This window comes from Amblyomma americanum, chromosome 4 (genome assembly GCF_052857255.1).
Source record: "Amblyomma americanum isolate KBUSLIRL-KWMA chromosome 4, ASM5285725v1, whole genome shotgun sequence".
NCBI classification, from domain to species: domain Eukaryota; kingdom Metazoa; phylum Arthropoda; class Arachnida; order Ixodida; family Ixodidae; genus Amblyomma; species Amblyomma americanum.
Window position 1 is genome coordinate 190,270,279 of NC_135500.1, and position 22,358 is coordinate 190,292,636.

Sequence of the window (22,358 nt, forward strand, 5' to 3'; positions counted from 1 at the left end):
TGCCTTGACTGGGACCTGTGTATTGCTATCTACAGTTAAGACACATTACAATGAACTAATACTGATTCTTGTAGAAAGTATATTTACAGCTTATTCTTCTGAATTTTGTTTATACTAATTTCCATTACCTCGGGCGTAATTAAATAACTTCATTCAATGGACAAGCGCCAGCAGGAGTGGCCATAAATATAGAGTATAAGAGAAAATGTGTTCTGTTGATATGGCTCATATGTTAGCACTGCAGTGTTGTTAGTTCGGCTTCATTTATGCAAAAGTGTGGGATTCTCATAATTTCAAATATCCTTGCAAAAATATTGCCGCGTGGAAGAGCGTCCTCCTGCGGTCCTATAGCAGAAAACCGAATTTGGTCCATTTGGAATCATTTGATTTTGTAGCGAGAGCTACACTGGGATACCATTCGAGCAATTCGCGGTGGCTGGGAGAGGACAGTTGCGCGCATGCGCTGTCACCATGGCAACCGGAGAGGAGCAGCAGGTGCGGCGTGCGCTTCGTCGCCGCCTCGCCGCACGCCGCTCTATCACCCGAACCGCGCGTCGCATGCACAGCATTGCGTATAAAGGCGGAGATGTAACGGGCGGCTGCATCACAACGTTTGACATGCATGCAGAGAAGGAGAGTCCAGCCGCTGCTAAACGGCGGTATAGACAAGAGAAGATTAACTCTTCCGATTCTGAGGTTGTCGCCTGGCACTTGGCTACTCAACAAAGAGAGAATGAGCGTACGATGGGGAAGAGAGCAGCAGAGACGCCTGAAGAGAGAGAGGAACGGCTTGCCAAACGGAGATGCCAGACTGCCGAGCGTAATAGAGGGCGCATAGCCGCCGAGATGGAGCCCAATTTCTCTCGCTGTTAAACATACCGTGACCACAACAAGCTCAGCCAGGGAAACGTACCTCTCGCTACGTATATCCTGGCATAGCCGAGTTAAGGCACTGTCAGTTTTTTGGACAGCATTGGAGCCAATTTGAATAGGAAACCATTTGACTCCGATTGGTTTTAAAACTCACTCGGATCCAATGATATCGACAAAAATTATTTGGCTCAGAATTAAATTTACTGTTTTTTTTGTTTTTTACTGGCGTGAAGACAACCAACCAACCCCTCCTCCATTTCAATACCAGCCATATCACCCGTTTCACAACAGGACCTGTTTCATCGTTTATCGATATGCTTCGATAACTTTGGCCAGTTCGCCCAATTTCTGTGGTATGTCGTTAGTTATTGGCGGCTTTCCCGTCTCATTGCTGTAGCAGGCACGGAAGGAAGTGCAGCAGGAGTGTGCTTAATAATATTTGCGGAGACTAGCTGATCTGACTGGAACTGAAATCTAGGAGACGTTGGCACTGCTAACTCACATATTCCGTCACCTACACGATACAGGCAACTAGACTATATACTATATATGAGCGCCGTACAGGACTCGCCGATTACGTGACCTCACGATTATCTTTGCTAATCATGGCGATCATGAAACACACCGATACACCGGACCGACCTAGTGTGTATCATGCCGTCGGCAAGGAAGTTATGGGCATCGCATTCAAGTGGTACGTCTGACTGCGTTTTAAGAAAGGGAGTAAACTTTATTGCTTGACACGTATATATATATATATATATATATATATATATATATATATATATATATATATATATATATATATATATATATATATATATATATATATATATATATATATATATATATATATATATATATATATATATATACGTTTTTATGATCGGCATTACTAGTACGAACTCGCAGGAGGATTGAGTTATGAGGCAGCTGTTATGAGCTAACTTAATTCAGCGTGTTCAGTTGTTCATGCAATAAGAGCAGCTCGACGTTTCTGTGGCTTTCGCTGGCAATAGTAATTTGGTTAGGTTTGGTTTATGGGGTCTAACGTCCCAAAGCGACTCAGGCTATGAGAGACGCCGTAGTGAAGGGCTCCGGAAATTTCGACCACCTGGGCTTCTTTAACGTGCACTGACATCGCACAGTACACGGGCCTCTAGAATTTCGCCTCCATCGAAATTCGACCGCCGCGGCCGGGATCGAACCCGCATCTTTCGGGCCAGCAGCCGAGCGCCGTAACCACTCAGGCACCGCGGCGGCGTGCAATAGTAATTTGTTACGGTTGTTTTAAATAACACGAAAAATACATGGATTGTCAAAAAATGTATAGCGCCACTATATGTTATACAATACTATATAATATATAATATATGCGCCCTCGTCGCAACGTTAATTAGCTTAATATGCTGTGTAATTTATTACACCCCTCTAACAGTATCCACCATGGAGTATGCGGGTTGGCTTCTGGCACGTATCTTGTAGCTCGTTATGCATCTCAGGTGTTCCAAACCTCTTGAAGGTATCAGGAGTTCCCGTCCTCCCCTTTCCGAAGGTTAGGACTTTCACGGATTCTACAAGAGCCCTACTGCACGGCTTAGAAGCTAGCCACCGTGGGCTCTAAACTTTTTACAGAGACTGTACGTTTCTACGGTTAGCGTACATTGCATACATTGCTGCGTAGTTAAGATGATCAGTTATTCATGTTATCGAGGTGATCTTGGAAGAAGTATAACTATATAGCCTCGGCGCATGGGCTGTTCAGCGATTTCCTGTGGAAAAATGAAAAGGAGAGGAAAGGTGTTGTAACCTCGCTATTCGCAAGCGCAATCGATGGGATGCATCTCACCGCAGTTTCGGCGTTTCACGGAAGCATCTTTAGAATTTTTTCTATGCTCAGTCCTTCGTCATAAGTTCACATTTTTAGCAAGCTCAGCATAGAGCCCCTCTGCCGCCATTGCAAGGTGTAACAACTGGTGTCCTCGAATGAGAGCAGTGCGCACGGCGGGCCTATAGACTCTTCCCATGGTATCGGCACGTCGGGGGGCTCAAATCCATGAGCGACAGACTCTGTTGGCGGCTACACACTTCCGGATAGGTGCCGTGTACTTTATAGCGTTAGGTCCGCTTCTTATTGGAAGTAACTTGAGGCCAAAACGTACTTTAGGCCCTGCGTGGGCAGCATCCAAACATCTGTTTAGCAGGTTGACAGACAGCGAAGTTGTTTCCGAACAAACAACCTATTTTTTTTCGTACTCTTCAGGGTCACCCCTCTTCTTTCTTTTATTTTTTGTAATAGTTTGATTTCCTGACGAGACTGGAGTATAGTCAGCTGCGGAGTAGGATGTCAACGTCTTCTGAACGCACATATAAATAAATAGAAAAGCAGTTCACCGATGCTTCTTGCTCAGTGTACGTGAATGTGCTGCAACAGCATTTGTCGAGACCTTGAGAATATGAAAATATAGGTACACTTACCATATATCACCGGAAAAGTGAATAAGATGAGCTGCAACCGCTATCATTGAGTTCCAACCACTTTTGGACAGGCGCGCTGTCGCGCTGCCTTTGCCATCGGCGGCGCTTCGCTGCCAGGCTCGACTGAGCACAAATGTGGGAGGCTGAACGATACGACTACCATTAGAAAAGCATCGCTTTCGGTGCGCTGAGCAGCACTGCAGATATGCGAATGCGTGAAGTGTCGACGTCGAATCAGATCAGCATTTACGGACCTGGAAAGGACTTGGCGTCAAATTCAGTTTACTCAAATGTATACAGTCGAGATGTGAGAAGAAAGAGAGCACGCGAGGCGTCAAGACATCGGCAACATGAAAGCGAATTGAGACGCGCAACACAGTCGAATGCATTTCGAAATTTTATGGCTGTAATATTGAACAGAAAGGAGCTTATGAACGCAATCTTTTAAATATTGTAAGCTTTCACTAGAACAGTCAATATATCTGTAGGTATCCCGTCTGCAGGCTTGCACTTTTTCTGCTATTAACATCTTTGCTACCGGCAAAAGCGTTCTCCAATGGTTTTTTTATGGCAGTCTTAACTGCTCAATGCGAAAGATGGAGAAACTTAAAAAAAAAGTTTGCTACACGTCCGAAGCACGGATCATCGCCTTCAGTGTTTTCATAACAGTACCTTACAATTTTACAAAAGTCAAACTTTTTGTCCAAGAATGTTGGACATTTTCAGTGCCCGCGTTCACTTTAGTCTCTGCGGGCGCCACTCCAGCTCGCAAAGCACTTTACGCTCCCAAAGGCTTCGTAGGTCGAAGCTCGAGGGCATTATGCGCGAATCGTTGTAGCTATAAAATTTCGAAATGCATTCGACTGTGTAGCGCGTCTCAGTTGGCTTTCATGTTGCCGATGCTGGGGTGAACCGCCGTTCCCGTGCTGCCATCTACAACAGCAAGCTAAGGCACAGCCTACAAGATATACTTGGCTACACCATTTGCCGCTCTTTATTCAGTGCACAGTGTTAGCTTCCCGTCACTATGTAGCGGTTTTTCTTTGCACTACACAGAACGCGGTTCGTATTCATGTATACCAATGAGGTGGATTGCAAAGCCTACTTAAGCTTTTGCTGTTTTCCATTTGCTACCAAAAGTGCTCGGGAATATACAGTCGCCGATGCGCTGACCTCAGACATGCTCCAAGCACTTGTTTGTTTGTTCATTTGTTCGTACATCCGTCCTTCCTCCCGAAACCGTCGACATTTGTTCGCTCATGTACCTGCTGCATATAGCCGCTTGAAGCATGGATTGAGAGTTAAATTTATGTGTATGTGAGGTTCTAGTTCTTCAAAAAAAATTTTTTTTCGTTGCAGCGTATAATGCATGGTGCGCGTTGAGCTATGCAGGAGACAAGAGAAATTAGGGTATACTTATTGATGAAGGCAGAAACTGCAGTTTCGTCTGCAGCTGACGAGAGTGACTGGGGCAACCATTACATAACCTTGAAAAATGAACACGAAATTGGGTACAGGGGGCGTGATAACGGTATTAAAGGGTTTGTACTTGGTGCTTTGCTTTAAGTGAGCACCAGGTTAATGACTACGGCAAGGTAAGGTAAGGCAAGGCAAGACTAAGAAACGAGGGGCTCGTAAGGATATACGTATATATGAAGGCGTAGAGAACGTGCATTTTCCTGAACAAATCTGAAGGCACAGCACAAAAATGAGCGAATAGTCTGTGCGTATTCCAGAGGAGTGTTCGTTTAACTAGCGATCTTAAACCTCTCTTAACGGTTATGTTAGAAAAGTAACGTTTAGAAGCAAGACGTCAAAACACGGCTGCATGCTGACCAGGCTTTTAATCGGCATCATGTATCAAGCGCTACCCACGCTAACAGTTTCCTGCTTTAAAGCTCTTTCCTGTTTACAATAGCCTGCGGGATGTTTAATGAATGCTTTTGCAGTGCACAAGGCAGGCAGGTCTTGTATGTACTGAAAGCGCTGCGTAGGAGATTAACGGTTTATGCGACGGAGTAATTGTAATAGAGGAAAGAATATACAGAGGGTGTCACAGCTAACTTTAGCCAGGGTTCAAGAATATGCCAAGACACTCTAAGACGACGTTACCAAATGCACGTTGCTGGCTATTGTATGGAGAAAGCCACATTATTTTTTGTATTCTGCTTAATTGCATAATTAGACGAGTTTAATTAACCAACCTCGCAAGCAGCAAAGTTAGGCAAACAATTCCAGTGAGAAAGTTGTAGAATGGTCTGCAACACGCCCTATTGAGCAGGTTCTAACTTTCCATGTATTACTTATTAGGTTTTTTCCGCTCACTGTAGAGGCCTGCAAAATAACAAAAAAAAAAACCACGTGACTTGCACGCTTGCGCGCCGCGATTGCAGTGCTCTCAAACGTTCCGCCTACAAATGAACAGGTCATTTAGCCGGATGTACTGCCGCTTAAAAGGCGACAGGGCAGCAACGCAGGCGCTGGTTGTGTGATTTACGCCCGTGCAAGCACCTGCTTATCGCTATCATGAACCCCCGCGAGGAACACATACTGCTGGCGTAATCGAACAGCCAGCGCCTGCGTCGCTTCGCTGTCTCATTTGAAGAGGAAGCACGCCGGACTAAACGATCTTTTCGTTCGTACACGGAACGTTTGAGAGCACTGCAATAGTGGCCCGGAGTCGGGCATGTCACGTGGCATCTTTTTGTATTTCGCGGGCATCTGCAGTGAACGGAAAAAAAACTACGTAGTACAAGTTAGAAATGGTTCAATGAGATGTTTTGCGGACCGCTCTACAATTTTCTCATTGGTATTTTTGTTTTCGAAGTTTTTTTGTTTGCGAAGTTGCTTAATTAATATCGACTAATTATGCAGTTAAGCAGAATACAAAAAATGGCGTGACTTGCTCCTTCATACAATAGCGAGCGACATGTATTTGGTTGCGTCGTCTTAGAGCGCCTCGTCATATTTTTAAACACTGGCTAATGTTAGATGGGACACCCTGTATAATTTGGTGAAAAATTTTTATTTCTGTGCAACCTGTCATTTCAGTGTTCTTGTAACATACTGAGCTAAAATTAGGAAATTAGTGCAAAAACGAGTGCTTATAGTAAATCGTCTTTTGGTGCAAAAAAGGAAGGGCGGAAAAAAACCTGAATTATGTAAATTTTTAATAAATAATCCAATTTGCACGGGGAATTTAAACTAAAAAAATCGCCCGATTTTGACCCCCAAAATTAAGGAAAATATAAAACACAAAAACGAAGTGTAATATTTATAGATTGTACCTGAATTGAATATCAGTATAGATCGAGGCTGAACCGATGGCTTGTTAGTGACCTATAAAAGATTTGGCGGTATTGACCTCGGACCTGCAATGCGCGCAACTTGACGGATGCTGGTAATAATTATAATGAGGCTGATGACAGTGCTGATCGCTCCTTCAGGCGACGGAAGTTTGACTCTTTCAAGATGAACTGTAATATTTAATAATCATATATGAAAAAGTATAATCTGTGCCGATGTTTCTCGACAGTCGGGGATGTTTTAACGTCTTCGCAATGAACGACACAAGTGATACGCGCAAAAAAAAAAAAAGCGTGCACGAAACATGAAGGCAACAAGAAGCCACACACGAACGCATACTTGCGACATGGTCTATGCGGAACGGCTGAGCGAGGGAGAATGAAACCAACCTTAGCAAATAATGTACAGAGGCTAACATCAGCGCACTAAGAAAAGCTTTTGGCCACGATTTAAGAATAGCGCAATATCGGCCATTGATATAGCATAAATAAATCCCACGACAACCTTTACAAGCCCTCCCACTGTATTCAATACTCGAAGCATCTCTGAAGTGCGCAGTGAGAACGCTCACTGACCACGGCCTGGGGATACAGAATATGCGTTAGTGTCGCCTTTCATTCAAGGGAACCAAATAATTTCTATGTGACACAGCTGGTGTGGAAAGAACAAACTTCGAGGTCGTTCTGACATCAATTTACAAAAGTTTCAACCAGAGGAAGAAACAGTCACCAGCCGCTTAAAGACGACGGGTTGTTGTTGGTGCGCAGTCTTTCACATCACGTCATCGCGGTTATTTCTATATCGTGTATATATGTTCGTATTAACCAAACAACTTGAGGCCTCGTAGAAAACCCGCAGCTGGTTTCCACTTATATACTGCGTTTTGAAGAAAACAGTCCGCAAATCAGACTCCTCGCATCACGTAAAAAAACAGTATCCCCTCGTCGTTGAATATTACATTTTGCCGGTTAATGTGTTCCAATAATACAACCCATTTTTATCCTACGGGAAGTGCCAAAACACAGGCATCACTGCCCATGAGTTTTTCTGATATCTAATCACACTTGAGTCAGCATCTTCTCTTATTGCTCACATTTAGAACATAAGACGGAAGGAAACAACTACGAAATAGCTATAAAAGACTGATAACGTCGGTGACAGAACACGCTCGCGCCATTTTACTCGCAGATAACAAGGAATGAAGGGACAAAAAATCATCAGAATCATTTATCCGCATTTTCGACGGTATTTCGCTCAAAGTCAGTTATGAGCATCGTTGATTATGCACTTTATTCAAGTCGAACAATGTGACTTTCTTGAGACCGCTTTTTCCCCTCACCATGCGCGAAAGCTGCCATTATGCCGATAATAAATACACGCTCATTTTCGCAGAGTGTGGCTAAGGTTCCTATGCACAAGGTGGTACTCTCTTTCGCCGTCAACTTCGTGCCAGTAAAACGAAGCAGCGTTGTTCGAGCTAGAGCCAGCATCACGGAAATCAAAGAATAGATGCACGAAACTTGAGACACTGTCTCCAGCAGTTATAAACGCGCGCACAAGAAAATAAGGCGCTGACTTGCTCATCCCCATCTCCAGGCTTCTGGAGACACCGGTGACTCATATGGGGCGTTATTTCACGTGCTTCATGTGTTTCCACCCGGCTATCCTTACACTTGTTTCCATTTTACCTTTATATTCCTTTTTATGTATCCACAAATGAAGGACGGGAAACACGAGCCAGTATTTGGTAACCATTCCCTCAATTTTATACTCACATTTTCAGCTTTCGCGTTCGGCCTTTTAATTGTGTCTGCGCATTTTAGCCATCTCATGAGAAATCAGCTGGCGGAAATTGCGTCGGCTTAGTGTTTTTGCGAACTGAGCGGCGTGATGTTTTCAAATTCCTTACACGAACCCAACAGAATCAGTTGTCTTCAGGTCGCAAACTTCGCCTTCTCCTTGTTTTTGCTGCAGGTTACATACTTTCGCTTTTTCTTATGCTGTCGTGTCTCATCAGTGCTGCTGCTAGTACATTCATGAAGCACAGGTGACTTTAAAACTGCACTATGACCCTATATGATCATCGTTTTTGTTCTGTTTGCCTTTTTTCTTTTTTTGTTTTGGTTCTAGTACTGTCTTCTCCACATCATTTTCACAGCCAAGTATTTCCGATGTCGTAATCATGTACTGCAAGCGCAATTTTAAGTGTGCTTAAAGGAAGACATGCACCAAATTTTTGTTGCATGTTTTCTTATTTCAAACGATGCGTTAGACATTACTATACGTGGGTCACCCCATGGTATTCGCCTACGGCCGATAAATATTTTATGATTGGATTTCTTCTTGATTGTATTTAGGTTTCCGTTTCATCAACTGAACGGCTGTGACACGTAGTTGGGGTTTAAATCACGGGAGACATGAAAAAAAAAAGGCAGAATAACTGCTGATACGCCATTTGTTGTCATTGCAGCTTTTGAAGCAGGTTGGCTTAAGTATTGTGGTGAATTAAAACTACGTGTCAGCGATTATATATCTCAGTTCTTTTTGTGCCTAATGTGACCTAAACGCCAACTCCAGCCCGTCACATCCATCGTTCGGTTTATGAAAGAGAAACCAAAAGAGCATCAAAAAGAAATTCAATTATAATTTGTTTAGCGGCAGCAGAGGATTACCAAGTAGTAATCCACGTATTCTAATACCGAACGCATAATTTGAAAGAATTCCCAAATATGCAACTAAAATTAAGTATCTATATTTTTTTATTGACTCGTTTGATTGCTCTCAGACAGATCGACAGTTCACTCATTATTAATATACTTTTCCTATGAACATTTCTTCATAATTTTCTGTATTTTTTAAAAGCTTCAGAATCTAGGCGACACTGGTGTCAGCGTTCTTTTTCTTGTTCAATAATTCAATCAGTGAACTGAGCTCTTTCCTCAACCCTTGTTTCCTCCCATCATCCTTGGACTTGCGCTCTGGGATGCGCCCGCAGTGACTGCGTAACCCTTTGGCGATGAGTAAGCCTCATGAGTTTAGCCAAGCGTTCATCCCACTCAACGGCTGCGTCATTGTAGGTCAATTGCGACCGCGGAAGTCGCACAGACGAAATCAAAACATGCCTTTGTGCTGAAATTTTGGTGCGAATCAAAAAACCTTCCGTGGCGAAAATGATTCCGATGTCTTCCACTACGGCTTGGCTCATAGCCCATAGTGAAGCTTTGGCTCATTAAAATCCATTAATCTCAGAGTCACGCACTCAAACGTCGTCTTTAGTTTTGCTCTGTTCGTAGCGGACGTCGGTGCCACCCGTGACATGGAGCAGCGGCCGGCTGTCCAGGGAAGGGCTGGCGGTGTCCGGAGTGGCGCTGCTGTGGTCCTGGACCCTCTCCGTGGTGGTCTTCATCGCTTCACACTGGATGCGCAACTTCGAGTCTAGCTCTTCCAGCTTTGCAGCACCCGAGCTCGCGTCAAGAACCTGGGATGTTTAAGAAAAGCGCGATGAATAATGCTACAGTGGCAGGGGCTAAATCTGGGACCGTTTATTGTAACTGTTTTTTTAATATGTTGCTCTGTGTGTTTCCCATTGGTCAGTACCATTTTTACAAACTGATCCCACGAAAAACATTTTTTTCACTAAGCGTCGGTCCTGACGTCACAGCCAATACCGAAAAATGGTAGTCATGGCGGAACATCCAACAAGACCAAAAAAGAAGAAATACAAAATAATGCACGACGTAGCCGTTTCCTTTATCGGTAGGAATGCAAGCGCATTACATATGAAACTACTATAACTATAAGCCACACGAATGTGTAGCAAGATAAAGCAGACGCGGCAAGTGGGCTCTATCGTGCTGTTTAAGCCATGTTGCCCTCAACTTTCTCCCTGTCTCATATGGCTAAGCTGCGCATTGTATTTTTGTCTCCAATGTTGATGCTCCGGGGTCGAAATTTTTATTAGCGCCTCCTCATTTTACTCGTGTGCGTTCGAAGGCCACATTTGAACCAATTTGTAGAGAGTGAAAGCAATGGCGCATTTCAACTTGCATAATACGGTTATTTTTTTCACTACATCTATTTATGTGTGTTGATAATAAAATAAAATCTTACTTCTTACTGTTTTTTCTCAGTGTAATGGAATATGTCGCCGCGTAACAAATTTTACTCCTGCGAAAGCGTTACCACACTGTTGTGTACTCTGCGTACCACGAAACATGCGCGTAAGTTTGCGCCTAGCTTGCACGGAAATTCGGTTGCACCCATGGATTATTGATGAAACGACTGTTGACTCAACTATAGAGTCTCAGAAACTCTGCCCGCCCACCCGCTTGCTCGCTCGCTCCCTCCCTTCCTCCCTCGCTTCTCACTCACTCACTCACTCACTCACTCACTCACTCACTCACTCACTCACTCACTCACTCACTCACTCACTCACTCACTCACTCACTCATTCGCTCACTCGCCCACTCACTCAGTCACTTGATCAGCCACTCACTCACTCACTCGCTCAGCCACTCACTCACTCGCTCACTCACTCACTCGCTCAGCCACTCACTCACTCACTCATTCGCTCGCTCGCCCACTCACTCACTCACTTGATCCGCCACTCACTCACTCACTCACTCACTCACTCACTCACTCACTCACTCACTCACTCGCTCAGCCACTCACTCACTCGCTCAGCCACTCACTCACTCACTCACTCAGCCACTCACTCACTCTTACTCACTCACTCGCTCAGCCACTCACTCACTTGCCCAGCCACTCACTCACTCACTCACTCGCTCAGCCACTCACTCACACACTCACACACTCGCTCGCTCGCCCACTCACTCACTCGCTTAGCCACTCACTCACTCACCTAAGCAGGCTCTCGACTGTCAAATGCGCAAGCTAATTCATGCACTCACACATGGGCCTGCCAGTTACTGCACCTTATTTTTCGCTGAGCAATGAATCGATTAGAGGCAGCTGATAAGAAGCCTCCCCAAGTTGCTTTTGGCCTTTTGAACAGCCGCAGGAGAAGACTGTCTCGTCGCCACAAGACTCGGGCGAAGTTAGAGAGTACTCGGCCACTAAAATAACAGATTCAGAAAATTCAACTTTTGCCTTCTCGCCAGTATGCAAGGATTTCATTGATTTACTTCCTGCATCATTCTAGGCACTTACAATTTACATAAAAAAAGAACTCTGCCGGCTTTGCCAGGATATTTGATTCGAGCTCTCCTGATGGAGTGTGCAAGCATTAAAACGAAAAGCAGACACGAATATTTTCTTCTCTATCTCTTGAAGTGGGGGGGACAAAGTTTGCTAAAATTCTCAGCAGGGCCAAGTAGAGAGTACCGAAATCGATTACGGTGTGGCGTGAATCCTAGCGAACAATGCACACGCGTGATTACTTATCAGCGACGGGCGTCGCCATAAAAGACAGCAAGTTTTCTCTCCGAAATGGCGTCACCCGACACGCTCAGCCTCCATCGAACGTAAAAACTTTCACTTGTCTGCTGAGCGGAGGAGACGCCGAACTATGTTGCGGTTTCACGTGACACTTTTGGAGTCCCAAATTCCTGGAGATTGAACGGAGCGATCCTTGTTTACTTCAAGAGTTTCGGATCACCTGGAGGTTTGCAAAAGCTTAACGTGCACGTTCAGGCGCTAGTGTCGCTCCTGCTCGCCGTGAGCTACTGTACTGTTGAGCTGGCAACCGAGGGCAGAGTTGGCGCAACCGCTCTGGTGACGTCGTGCTTATCAAGACTGAGAAAGGGAATGCTTCTTTCCAAGGGGGAAAGAAGTGACAGGCAAGAGTTATGTAGACGCGTAGTCGGATGAAATCTGCGCCAAAAAGTGTATTTGTTGCCACCTTAGAAATCTGTTCTGCACCTTCGTCAGAGGCTGCTTGGCCGCAGTCTCCGAGCCTCGCATTTGGAGAGGAATCACGCAAGAACGCGTATTTTTGGAGAGGTTAAGAATCTGTTTTTAGACGTTTGTGGTTTGCAACATATCTGTGAAACACGAGGAGTGCATTCATTGTTTTTGCTTTCTAGAGAAATAATTTTATTCTGGTGCACTGCGGTATATGAAACCTTATGCAGTCGTCGTTTACTATTTGTTGCCCAGTCGTTGCTATTAAAAGAGGTACCTTTCAGAAGCACTGAATCCCCACATAACCACCGATTGTGCAGGGGGAGACGTGAAATAGCATTATACTACGCATAAGGGAAATAGAAAGTGATAACAAGTAGCGAAATGATAATCAGAACAGGATTGTTTGCAAAGTGGCAGACAATCCGTTGGACATTCGCAGTGTGTGACGCGGCGGGCAACACCTTCGTAAAAGGAATTGCGTCCTCGACCAATCAGTCCTTTCTTTTTTCAAGCAGCGCATTCCAGTGTCTCCAGTGCATCCTATTTATCGATCATTCCAGCGAATCTTACCAGTTCGCTCATGTTCCCTGGAAGCTCGGTTTCCTCTCCCGAAGGCTGGAGAGACGTTTCCGCTGTTGACAGGTGAAGGCCGCTGGAGACGTCGTCGGGGCTGTAGCCGAACATGTGTGGAGCTTCTGGCATGAGGAGGTTCTCCCTGGCGATGTGAGTCAAGCCATTCGCGGCTTTGCCTGAGGAAAGGTGAAAAATCGGTAGGGATTTAACGTAATAAATTTAGCAGACGTGCGGAAGCACGTGTTTAGCATGATTGGCTCATGGTTTCGCTTTGCTGCATCGTCGGCACATCCGGCGACGATATTAGACTCAGGTTACGTTCTGATCGATGTTAAGTTGATCTAATCTGCTCGCGCCACAGATGGAAGTTGATGAAGACGACGATATGCAATGCACAGCGCAGCATTCCACCCTGTCTTATCTCCCGCCATGAGTATGTGCCATTAAGCCTGAGGACATCATCACCATCATCAAGGGTGTGTTGCAGTTTAACGTGAGTCGTGATCGACTGCGGCGGTAGCATTGTGCTGTCGTGCTGTGGCCAGCGAAGCTTATCTGTTCGCGCCGCCGCGGGCCCGAATTGCAGTCACGGAAATATTTATTTAATTTCTGCATGGGCTGTTGCTATGCTAGGTTTGGCCAAGGTCACCCGCAAGGTCACCCTTCCACTGGCTACAGTTGGCGCGACGGTCCTCCGAACTTACGCGAGCTTCCTCCCATTGGCCGCAGCTTGCGCGACGCTGCTCCGAACAAACCCGAACAAACCCGAAATTACCCGACTAACTACGACGCTTTACACAAGATTCTTGCTTGGGACAGTGTTAAGTAATGCTTACACACTAAAAATCCAAATATATCGCGGCAGTGAAGGCTAGTCCTGATCCGTATGCAACTGTAAGCGCAATACTGCACGTAGGACGCTGGAAGCGCGAGAAACGAGCGCTCATTTAAAATTGCGCTTATTTTAAATTACAAAAAGAGACACTTAGGGCAAATTAAATTCACCCTGTATCAATAAATTTCCGCATTCTGATGACTACCCTCACTGAAAACTGCGCTCTCAAATTAGCTAGAAAAGACCAGATGCTGCAATACAGGTATCGCCACCATCGGGCGTATGAGAATATACTTTAGTCGCAAATCTCAGAGCCCGGGCTGCACAACCCTTCACCTCCAACCAGTGATCACGGATTCCTTTTCGGCCTTGACATCATTAGCTTGAACCAAATCATGCTAAAAAGTACCATTTTTTAAAATCAAAATTTCTCAGTAACAAATGCGTCTTTCGGTGCCTAACTAACATTAATGTAGCCAGAAAGAACCACGAAAACAATTTTTGCTCAAACCGAAAGTAAGCAGGCATTGTCTTCAGTGCGCCTTTAAGTACTTAAGGCAAACAAATAGCACAAATGGAGAATAACTGTCACACAGTAACCCCAAGGAAATCAAAATAACACGAGGGAAACATGTGCCGAACCTTCGTGGAATTCGCGCGTTTGACGTGCGAACGGTTTTGCCAGCGCAGGTTCTTGGTGCACTCCGCAGCATAGGCACAGGGGCGTGGTGCACGGCATGCCGGAATAAATTTTCGCTGCCGGAATAGTTTTCTTTGCATTCAATAAAAATTTGTTATTTTATAAAGCTTATACATGTTTAAAGCTTAAAATTAACAAGCAGAACGAAGCTAAATGCTCGAAATTCTCAACATCTGTGCAATATGCCACCCGCGCAGGCAACACAGCATGCGGACGATTTCACGCGCAGACTATTATAAGAACTCACAATGGTTCGACGAAATAGAAAGACGCCAGAAGTGAACGTGCGGTGTATAACTATTTGTAGCTTGACTTGCATCGACAATTCGCCGACGCTTGCTTCGTAGTTCGTGACTGGAACGATTTGTTCGCAACGCTCCGAGAAGAAATAGCGCTAACAGCAACGCAGAGAATACAGAAGCGTAACCGGTTTCGCGAGCGTCGAACGGCGGTAACGCGTGGTCGATGTGAATACTTCTTGTCGAAGACGGGTTTGCACGGGTTACCAGTACAAAAAATAAATAAATAAAAGATGGAGGATAATGGGAGGGAAAATAGCGGTCGTCGAAGGGAATGATGACGAATGGTTCCTTATGGCATCGCAAATAAGGCGGGATGAATCCCGAAGCGATGGGCTTATCAGGATCAAAAAAGAAAGCAGCTCACAGACGCGACGGCATCATCTTTTGGTTCCAAGCACTCAGCCATATGGAATCTCTTTTTTTTTTGCGGAAAAATGCCCGTGAGGTTTAAAAACCATTGGCGCTGAATGTCGTCTGGAGAGAAATGAAAGAGCCCCAAATGTTCCATATCCGGCAGCGCAGCCGTACAGTCTCAAGCCAACACGCCAGCTGCCTGTCTCGAATCGCTTTCGAAACCGAAGCTAATGTACCGTAACGTCTAGCCACTTTCATTTCTGGCTATTGCAACATCTGCACACCTGTTTTCGTAGATAAATCATGGCCGCAACCCCGTTCGTGAACACGTAGCGTTGGTTATCAAACTGACGGTGAGTTTGCTGATCAGCAGTTTTTAATAGCAGAGCATTTCTTTCGCAACTTTTACGTCTTCCTTATTTTTATGACATGCTTAGCTTAGTTTTTTTTTGTTCCTGTGTTGTTTCTTGCATGTCGGAGCATTGCTTGCTTCGAACCCTCTGTGCTCCTATGAAGCACGCGATTTCGTGGCTTCGGTAATGGCGTACGTATCATTTCTGTGTCTTCGAAGGACTTCTCCGCATACTGCAGTATCAGTACTTGGCTAATCTCTGGAGCGATTTTTTGTTTTCGATTGTCCTCGTGCAACCGCTGTTGCAAGAAGAAGAAAGAAAGAGAGAAATAGAGAGATGGGAAAGGGAGGCTAGCGGAAAGCAACAGAAAAACTAAGCGAAATATTCAAAGCTCTCATCTCTGCGCCAAAGTGAGTGAATCGCGGGATATGTTATTACGGGTGCTATGGTGCAGAATTTGAGCTACGGACAAAGTTACTTTGCTGCACTATTAAAGTTCGGCGTCTTCAATTTCTCGGAACATCTTGTGCACAAACATTTTTGCTATCAGGATAAAAAGTAGGCTAACGCGCGCAAATTAAGAAATCAGGAGAAAAAAACACGACATTCTTTGTTTAGCGTCGTTTCTGGTTCGACCACTGCAGCGGATTAGTGTATAAAATTTGAGACGCCTCGTTCCTCTCTAGTTTTTCTCTTGAAGTAAGGAAAAAATCGTCTTCGCCTGTTAAGCGGAGAGATTTAGCGGAACTCAGGGTACTAACGCTAGCGTATTCAAAAAATACATACTGCCGCGAGGGGCTGAAAAAGCGTCATATTTCGCTCCTCAGGTTCCTGGGAGGTCTGTAGTGCAATCAAAGAAGCCCGAAACATGAGCTCGTGTTTCCATTCTGTAACTTCGCTTAGTGACCGAAATTATTGGATAATTTTCGACATTTTTATTTCCTTCTTTTCAAGTGACAGCTTAAGCGAGGACTACGCGTTGGGCGGAGCGTGGAATGGTGCCATCATTCGAGAGGCTGAAAGTAGCTTAAAAATAAAACTATTAAAACACACAAAGGGTGACAAAAGAGCAGACACACGACGAATGGAGACTGGCAGCTGTGTTTTACTGAAGAAAATACGTTCCCCAGCTATCTTGACATGTGAGCAGCGCAACCAACATCAACGTGGAATGGTGCCACCATTTGAGAAGCTGAAAGTAGCTTAAAAATAAAACTATTAAAACACACAAAGGGTGACAAAAGAGCAGACACACGACGAATGGAGACTGGCAGCTGTGTTTTACTGAAGAAAATACGTTCCCCAGCTATCTTGACATGTGAGCAGCGCAACCAACATCAACGTGGAATGGTGCCACCATTTGAGAAGCTGAAAGTAGCTTAAAAATAAAACTATTAAAACACACAAAGGGTGACAAAAGAGCAGACACACGACGAAAGGAAACTGGCAGCTGTGCTTTAGTGAAGCAAATACGTTCTCCAGCTATCTTGACATGTTAGCAGCACAACCAACATCAACGTGGAATGGTGCCATCATTTGAGAAGCTGAAAGTAGCTGAAAAATAAAACTACTAAAACACACAAAGGGTGACAAAAGAGCAGACACACGACGAATGGAGACTGGCAGTTGTGCTTTACTGAAGCGAATACGTTCCCCAGATATCTTGACATGTTAGCGGCACAACCAACATCAACCGACAATAATACTTGTGGGATAGACAGCAAATCGGGTCGCGTGCATGTGAAGCTTGTTTCTCCTGTGCTGAAAGCTCAAAGTTGACATCACTGTGTTGGCCGAAAAGGTTTCCCGCATGTTAAGCAGATGTTTGGAAGACGGCGAAGGAAAAGACGTCGATGTGCCAGCAGCGCGCGACTCCCCCCCCCCCCCCGCTAATAAACCTAACTTACTAAAGCGGAGTAGTCGCACTCGTTCTAACACTCGGTGTAATTAAGTGGACCGGTTGAGTGCTGACAAGGGTGTGATGAGGAACCCCGCAACGTATAAAAAGATGACACAGCAACACCAGATTGTAACAACGCGGATCTCTAACGCTACCGGTAGCATTGCACTCTTAAGAAGTTCTTAAGAAGTGTCTCCCAATATTTGTTTTTCTCTAAATCAATCTAACGACGACAGCAAACTGTTCCAAGCAAGAAAATATCTCCTTTATGCGAATATTTACGCCAGTTACGTTGTTAGTGTTCAATGAAAATTAAATTCCCCAGGTTGGCCTCCCAGGACCCTGACGCAGCCAATCAAAGTACGACTTGAGGTAAATAAATTTTCCAGCTTCAGCTACAGTACCGAACAATCTATTGCAACAAACAAACAAACAAACAAGAAAACAATAAACAAATAAATAAATAAACGAACAAACAACCAAACAAAAAACAAGCAAGCAAGCTAACAAACAACTGCAACCAAAATCTTGCAGGACAGTATTAGTTAACGGGCGCCGTTCTCAATAGCAAATACCTGAAAGTTACAAGCCATAACCCTGTTTATCTGCCATTCCTCCGCTGTTTGTCCGAAAGGAACAAGTGTTTACAAAGCTGTACCAAGTAGGACGTTCGGGCTGCACAGCTCGCTCAAAGGAGCCCATCCCGATGCTTCAGAGCACTTGCGCTGTTCATGGCAGCAGGTCTATGGGGTATTTCCTGGTGCCCTATCTCTATGCCATTGTTTTCCACTTGCTATTCGCTATAGTACTTCGTTTTAAGCATCCGCTCTCGCTGCGCATAAAACCAGGAATCTGTTGTTGAAGCAGTCGCAAGACGGGCTTATTTGGCAGCGCCCCGCGGGCTCTTAGCGGCCCTCTGACTTCTGCGAGTGTCTTCAGCGTGGGCCCACCGGCGACAAGCTACAAACGGAGCAGAGTTATCAGTGCCTGTGTGACGTCTTCCAACGCACCAATGCATCCAGCGTAAGCCTCTATACATAGTCTACACCATTTCATAACTGCGCTTGCTTCTGTGAGCCGACCTCAGTCTTTTCGTCTGTTCAGGTGACATTGAGCTCCTCCATTCACGTGACAGAAGAAAAAGGACAACAGCTAGAGGTGCATCTGATCTTCCACTGTTCTGGCATGCAACGAATTCACGTGGCACAGGGGTAACATAGTTCGATTTTCAGACGTACACGATCGCGAAAAAGCACAGAATCTTTTTCACTTTTCGAAGCCAATGAAATTTCGGTTTCGTCACATTTTCAGGAAGCTTGATTTTAGGCACAGGATAGCTTTCTAAAAAATTCGTAGCTTTTACGAGTGCTTTCGTTTAAATGCCCGTTTAATATCTAGACTCAAAACTCAACCTTTAAAAGACGCAGCACGGGACGCATTAACGAGGGTATGAATAAAATCGGTGCTTTAGTGCAAGTCAGTATGTTGTAAGTTTAATTGAAACCGATGTAGCAAGTACACAGCGAATATGGTATTTTTTCTCCGTCGTTATTTGTTTGAGAAAATCCCAACTGGGCCCGAGTAACGTGGTGAACAAAGTTTTTTAGAACTCCAGTTTTCGATTGTTTGAAAAAACCGAGCAGGAGGGTGGGAATAGCCCTTTACTCGCTGTTACAGCAAAACTCCTGAGCTGTTCGCATTTATTCCGAACAAAATAAAAAATAACCGCGATATTCATTTCATCACGCAAGTGGAGCTCTCATCTTGATTCTGGCAAACATTTCCTTATAACATTTATGCGCAATACTCCAATCACAAGAACCTATACTGTAGGCTTAAAGTTTATCAGAGGGCAGCTTTATGAGCGGCTTGCTTCAGATCAAACGGTAATAGGAAACCAAGCTTTCACTTCAGGTGAAATGGGAACGCCATCCAGGTGCGAGATGGAGCGCGCGTCTTCGAGAATTTGTTATCTGTTGTAGCGCCATCAATGTGCGTCTTGCAAGGGGAAAAACACATGTGAAATAAAAGGGGGGGGGGGGGGGGAAGCATAGAACAGCCTACGTTCTTCGCCTTTGCGGAAGTCGATATGTTTTGAAACATTTCATTTTTTTTTTGCTGGGTATTTTCGACAGGCTTGTCCTCTAGATATTTTCAGTAGTGTGACGTTTTGAACATCTCCTGTGCAGTCCAGCCCAATCATGGCTGGGCGACATTTATTTAAGGCCGCAATAACAAAATCAGCTTCCCTCATCAGTGTCACTCACTTGAGCGACAAGTAACCCGGTCAGCTCCGCTAGAGTTGATCAGGGCCTGCGAAGACCTTCCCCTCGAACGGGGAAGCAGTCGTGATTAATGGAAGCGCGCGTTAGGGAGACAGCAGTCACCTGGGGCAGCGGACGGTGTCGTCGATGCCGCAGCGTCGGCGGAGGAGGCCGCCTCCGCGGCCACAGCGATGCTGCACGAAGGTACGCGAGAGGCATGCGGCAAAGCCGGCTTGCGGAAGATGCGCCGACTGGGCCACGAAGCGATGCGGCTTAGCGTCGAGCGGTCGCCTCCTCCGCGGCGGCTGCTGCTGTTGTTGCGATTGCTGTTGTACGCGGATACAACGGGAAGCTGCAAGGCAGAGCGAGCGAGCGCTATATTTGCGGGCATCGGAAGTGTTGGGGACGACTGCCGCCGGCCGTAGTCCTAAGTGAGCGATTAAGCGAAATGCTGACGTGAACGAACGAAGCAATATGAAACATTGGTATTAATACTTACCTAATTCAGTCATTTGTCATAGATAAAAATAAGAGTTTACATAGTATATCTGGGGAACTGCTGTATGTAACAAATAACAAACGCACTTATTTTTTTTTTTTGAAAATGTGAGAGGTGAGGTTGTTACGCGGGGTAAAATGTGCAGAAAAATTCTTCTTGTCGACAGTTAAACTATGGGGTGCGTTCGTTATGAGAGTAAAAGCTGTATCATCCATAAGAAGCACACTATATTACCATAGACGCTTAGCGCAGTGTGAAAAACGGGACCCCTAAGTTCTTACTAGGGAGTGCACAGAGCAATAATTGTCCTTCTCTTTGGAGCACTTCATAAAAGTTTTGAATACTCGGTATTTTAAAACGCTTCCTATCACTACGCCTCGCCTCTTCACATCGTTCTGGTTGTTTCGTATATCTTTGCAGCGTTTTTTTCGAATTGTTTGTGCAATTCGCATTTCCTTACCAGCTGCATCCGAGAACTAAGAGCACTAAGCCTGACTCTGGAAGAGATATGAAGACAAAATTAGTTAGCCCAGAATGAATAAGGAAAAAGAAAAAGGAAAAGCGCAACATCATAAAAAATGCTAAGCGCCAACACATCCGCACGGCTTCACTGTCAGTACGAAAAGCACTAGTCGAGCTCTTAGAGCCTTTCATGGCAGAGTAAACATGTCAGTTCTTACTGGTTAGGCAGCAGCGCGTGGTCGTCAGTTGGTGAAAGATCTGCGATCTTTTGGAACAGCAGGTGCAAACTAACGTGGTAAGCAAGGGAAGAAAAAAAATGTTCACTCTCAGGATCTACATGTGTAGTTGTAAAGCTGAAAATTGTGCTCATTAAAGGTAAAGCGCAAAAGCTCTAGAATATATGAGAAAGGATAGAGTGTGTGCGTTTTTTCTCGTTAAAGCAGGAAGAAAAAGTTTAGGAGTGTGACAATGCAGGTCTAGCCAAAATAATGTAAATCAAGGGAGTAGCATAGCATCACTTCATTAGGCGATTCAAGAAAAGACAGGACTAATGAGGCATTTCGACGTTTTTCGAAGGGGTAACTAATTATTGCAAGCCAAGCCGCTGACGTAGTCCACGTTGAAGTGGCAGGCTCCGCATGTTATTGTGCAACCAGGCTGACTGAATACCGTCAGTTTCTTTTTCTAGTTTTATTAGGGCAGTTTTAGTAAGAGGTAAGGTCCCTGCAAATTAGCCAAGTGAAATGCCGATGAGAATCATTAACCGTGCACAAGAACAAATTCACCCGCCGGCTCATGACCATGCAATATACTCGATCCAAAAATTCGTAAATCACACGATTAGCGAGAAAAGAAAAAAAAAGGACTCATTCGCTGTCACTTATCCTTTCTCTTTGTTAGGAAAGTGCAATAGAAGGCGCACCCTTTAAGGCTTATACAGACCGTTATAAGAACTGTAGGTTTTTCGTAATTCCCGCGGTTTTATGAACTTTCGACCGCGAGCCCACGCACGAAAAAACAAAAACAAAACAAGCTGGCATTCAAATGCAGCAGCGTGTCTGTGATGAATTTAGCACGTTTCCGGTCGCGCTCACAAAGCGAGCCTAGTTTCCTGCAACGCATTAGTACAGGTCATACGCTCAACGCTGCACCAGTTCCATTTCTTTGAAGGAGCTCATTTGTAGCAAGCCGAAAAGCCAGGCAACAGCCCTGCTTACTTAGTTCGCGCTCTTATCGCAGCACTGGCGACGTTTAATAGAAACAGCTCGATATTTCAAATGCATGCACTCACCGGTGCTCTGCTTGTCTGACCCATGCCTCTTCTTCCGACGGCATACTCATGGTACTGGGACAACACGCACATTATGCAGTAGATCTGAAAAAAAAAAAGATGAGAAAAGAAATGATGCTCATATTGTTGAAACACAGCGCTTTAATGTTTGTCGTGGGGCTTACAGGAAGGCAAATCCTAGACTCTACAGTTACGCGCGCTACGGTTCCTGGACGACGCGTACATTACCGTACCCCACCGCGGCAAACGCGAATGTGGTCACCAGCCGTGTTCCGCTCGAGATGCAGACAAAATGAGCGATTT

General features: G+C 45.0%; 1 protein-coding gene across 1 annotated transcript in view; it reads right to left on the reverse strand.

Annotated features, from left to right (window-relative positions):
- Positions 1–9,908: 9,908 nt before the first annotated feature.
- The window catches only part of LOC144128872 (uncharacterized), a 45,104-nt gene continuing 32,654 nt past the window's right edge, over positions 9,909–22,358 (reverse strand). Inside the window, exons 6-9 of the mRNA XM_077662646.1 lie at positions 22,056–22,139; positions 19,927–20,155; positions 13,093–13,271; positions 9,909–10,135 (exon numbers count right to left, since the gene is read on the reverse strand). Of these exons, the coding sequence (XP_077518772.1) occupies positions 9,917–10,135; positions 13,093–13,271; positions 19,927–20,155; positions 22,056–22,139 (711 nt within the window). The 3' untranslated portion in view covers positions 9,909–9,916. The remainder of the gene's footprint in view (positions 10,136–13,092; positions 13,272–19,926; positions 20,156–22,055; positions 22,140–22,358) is intronic.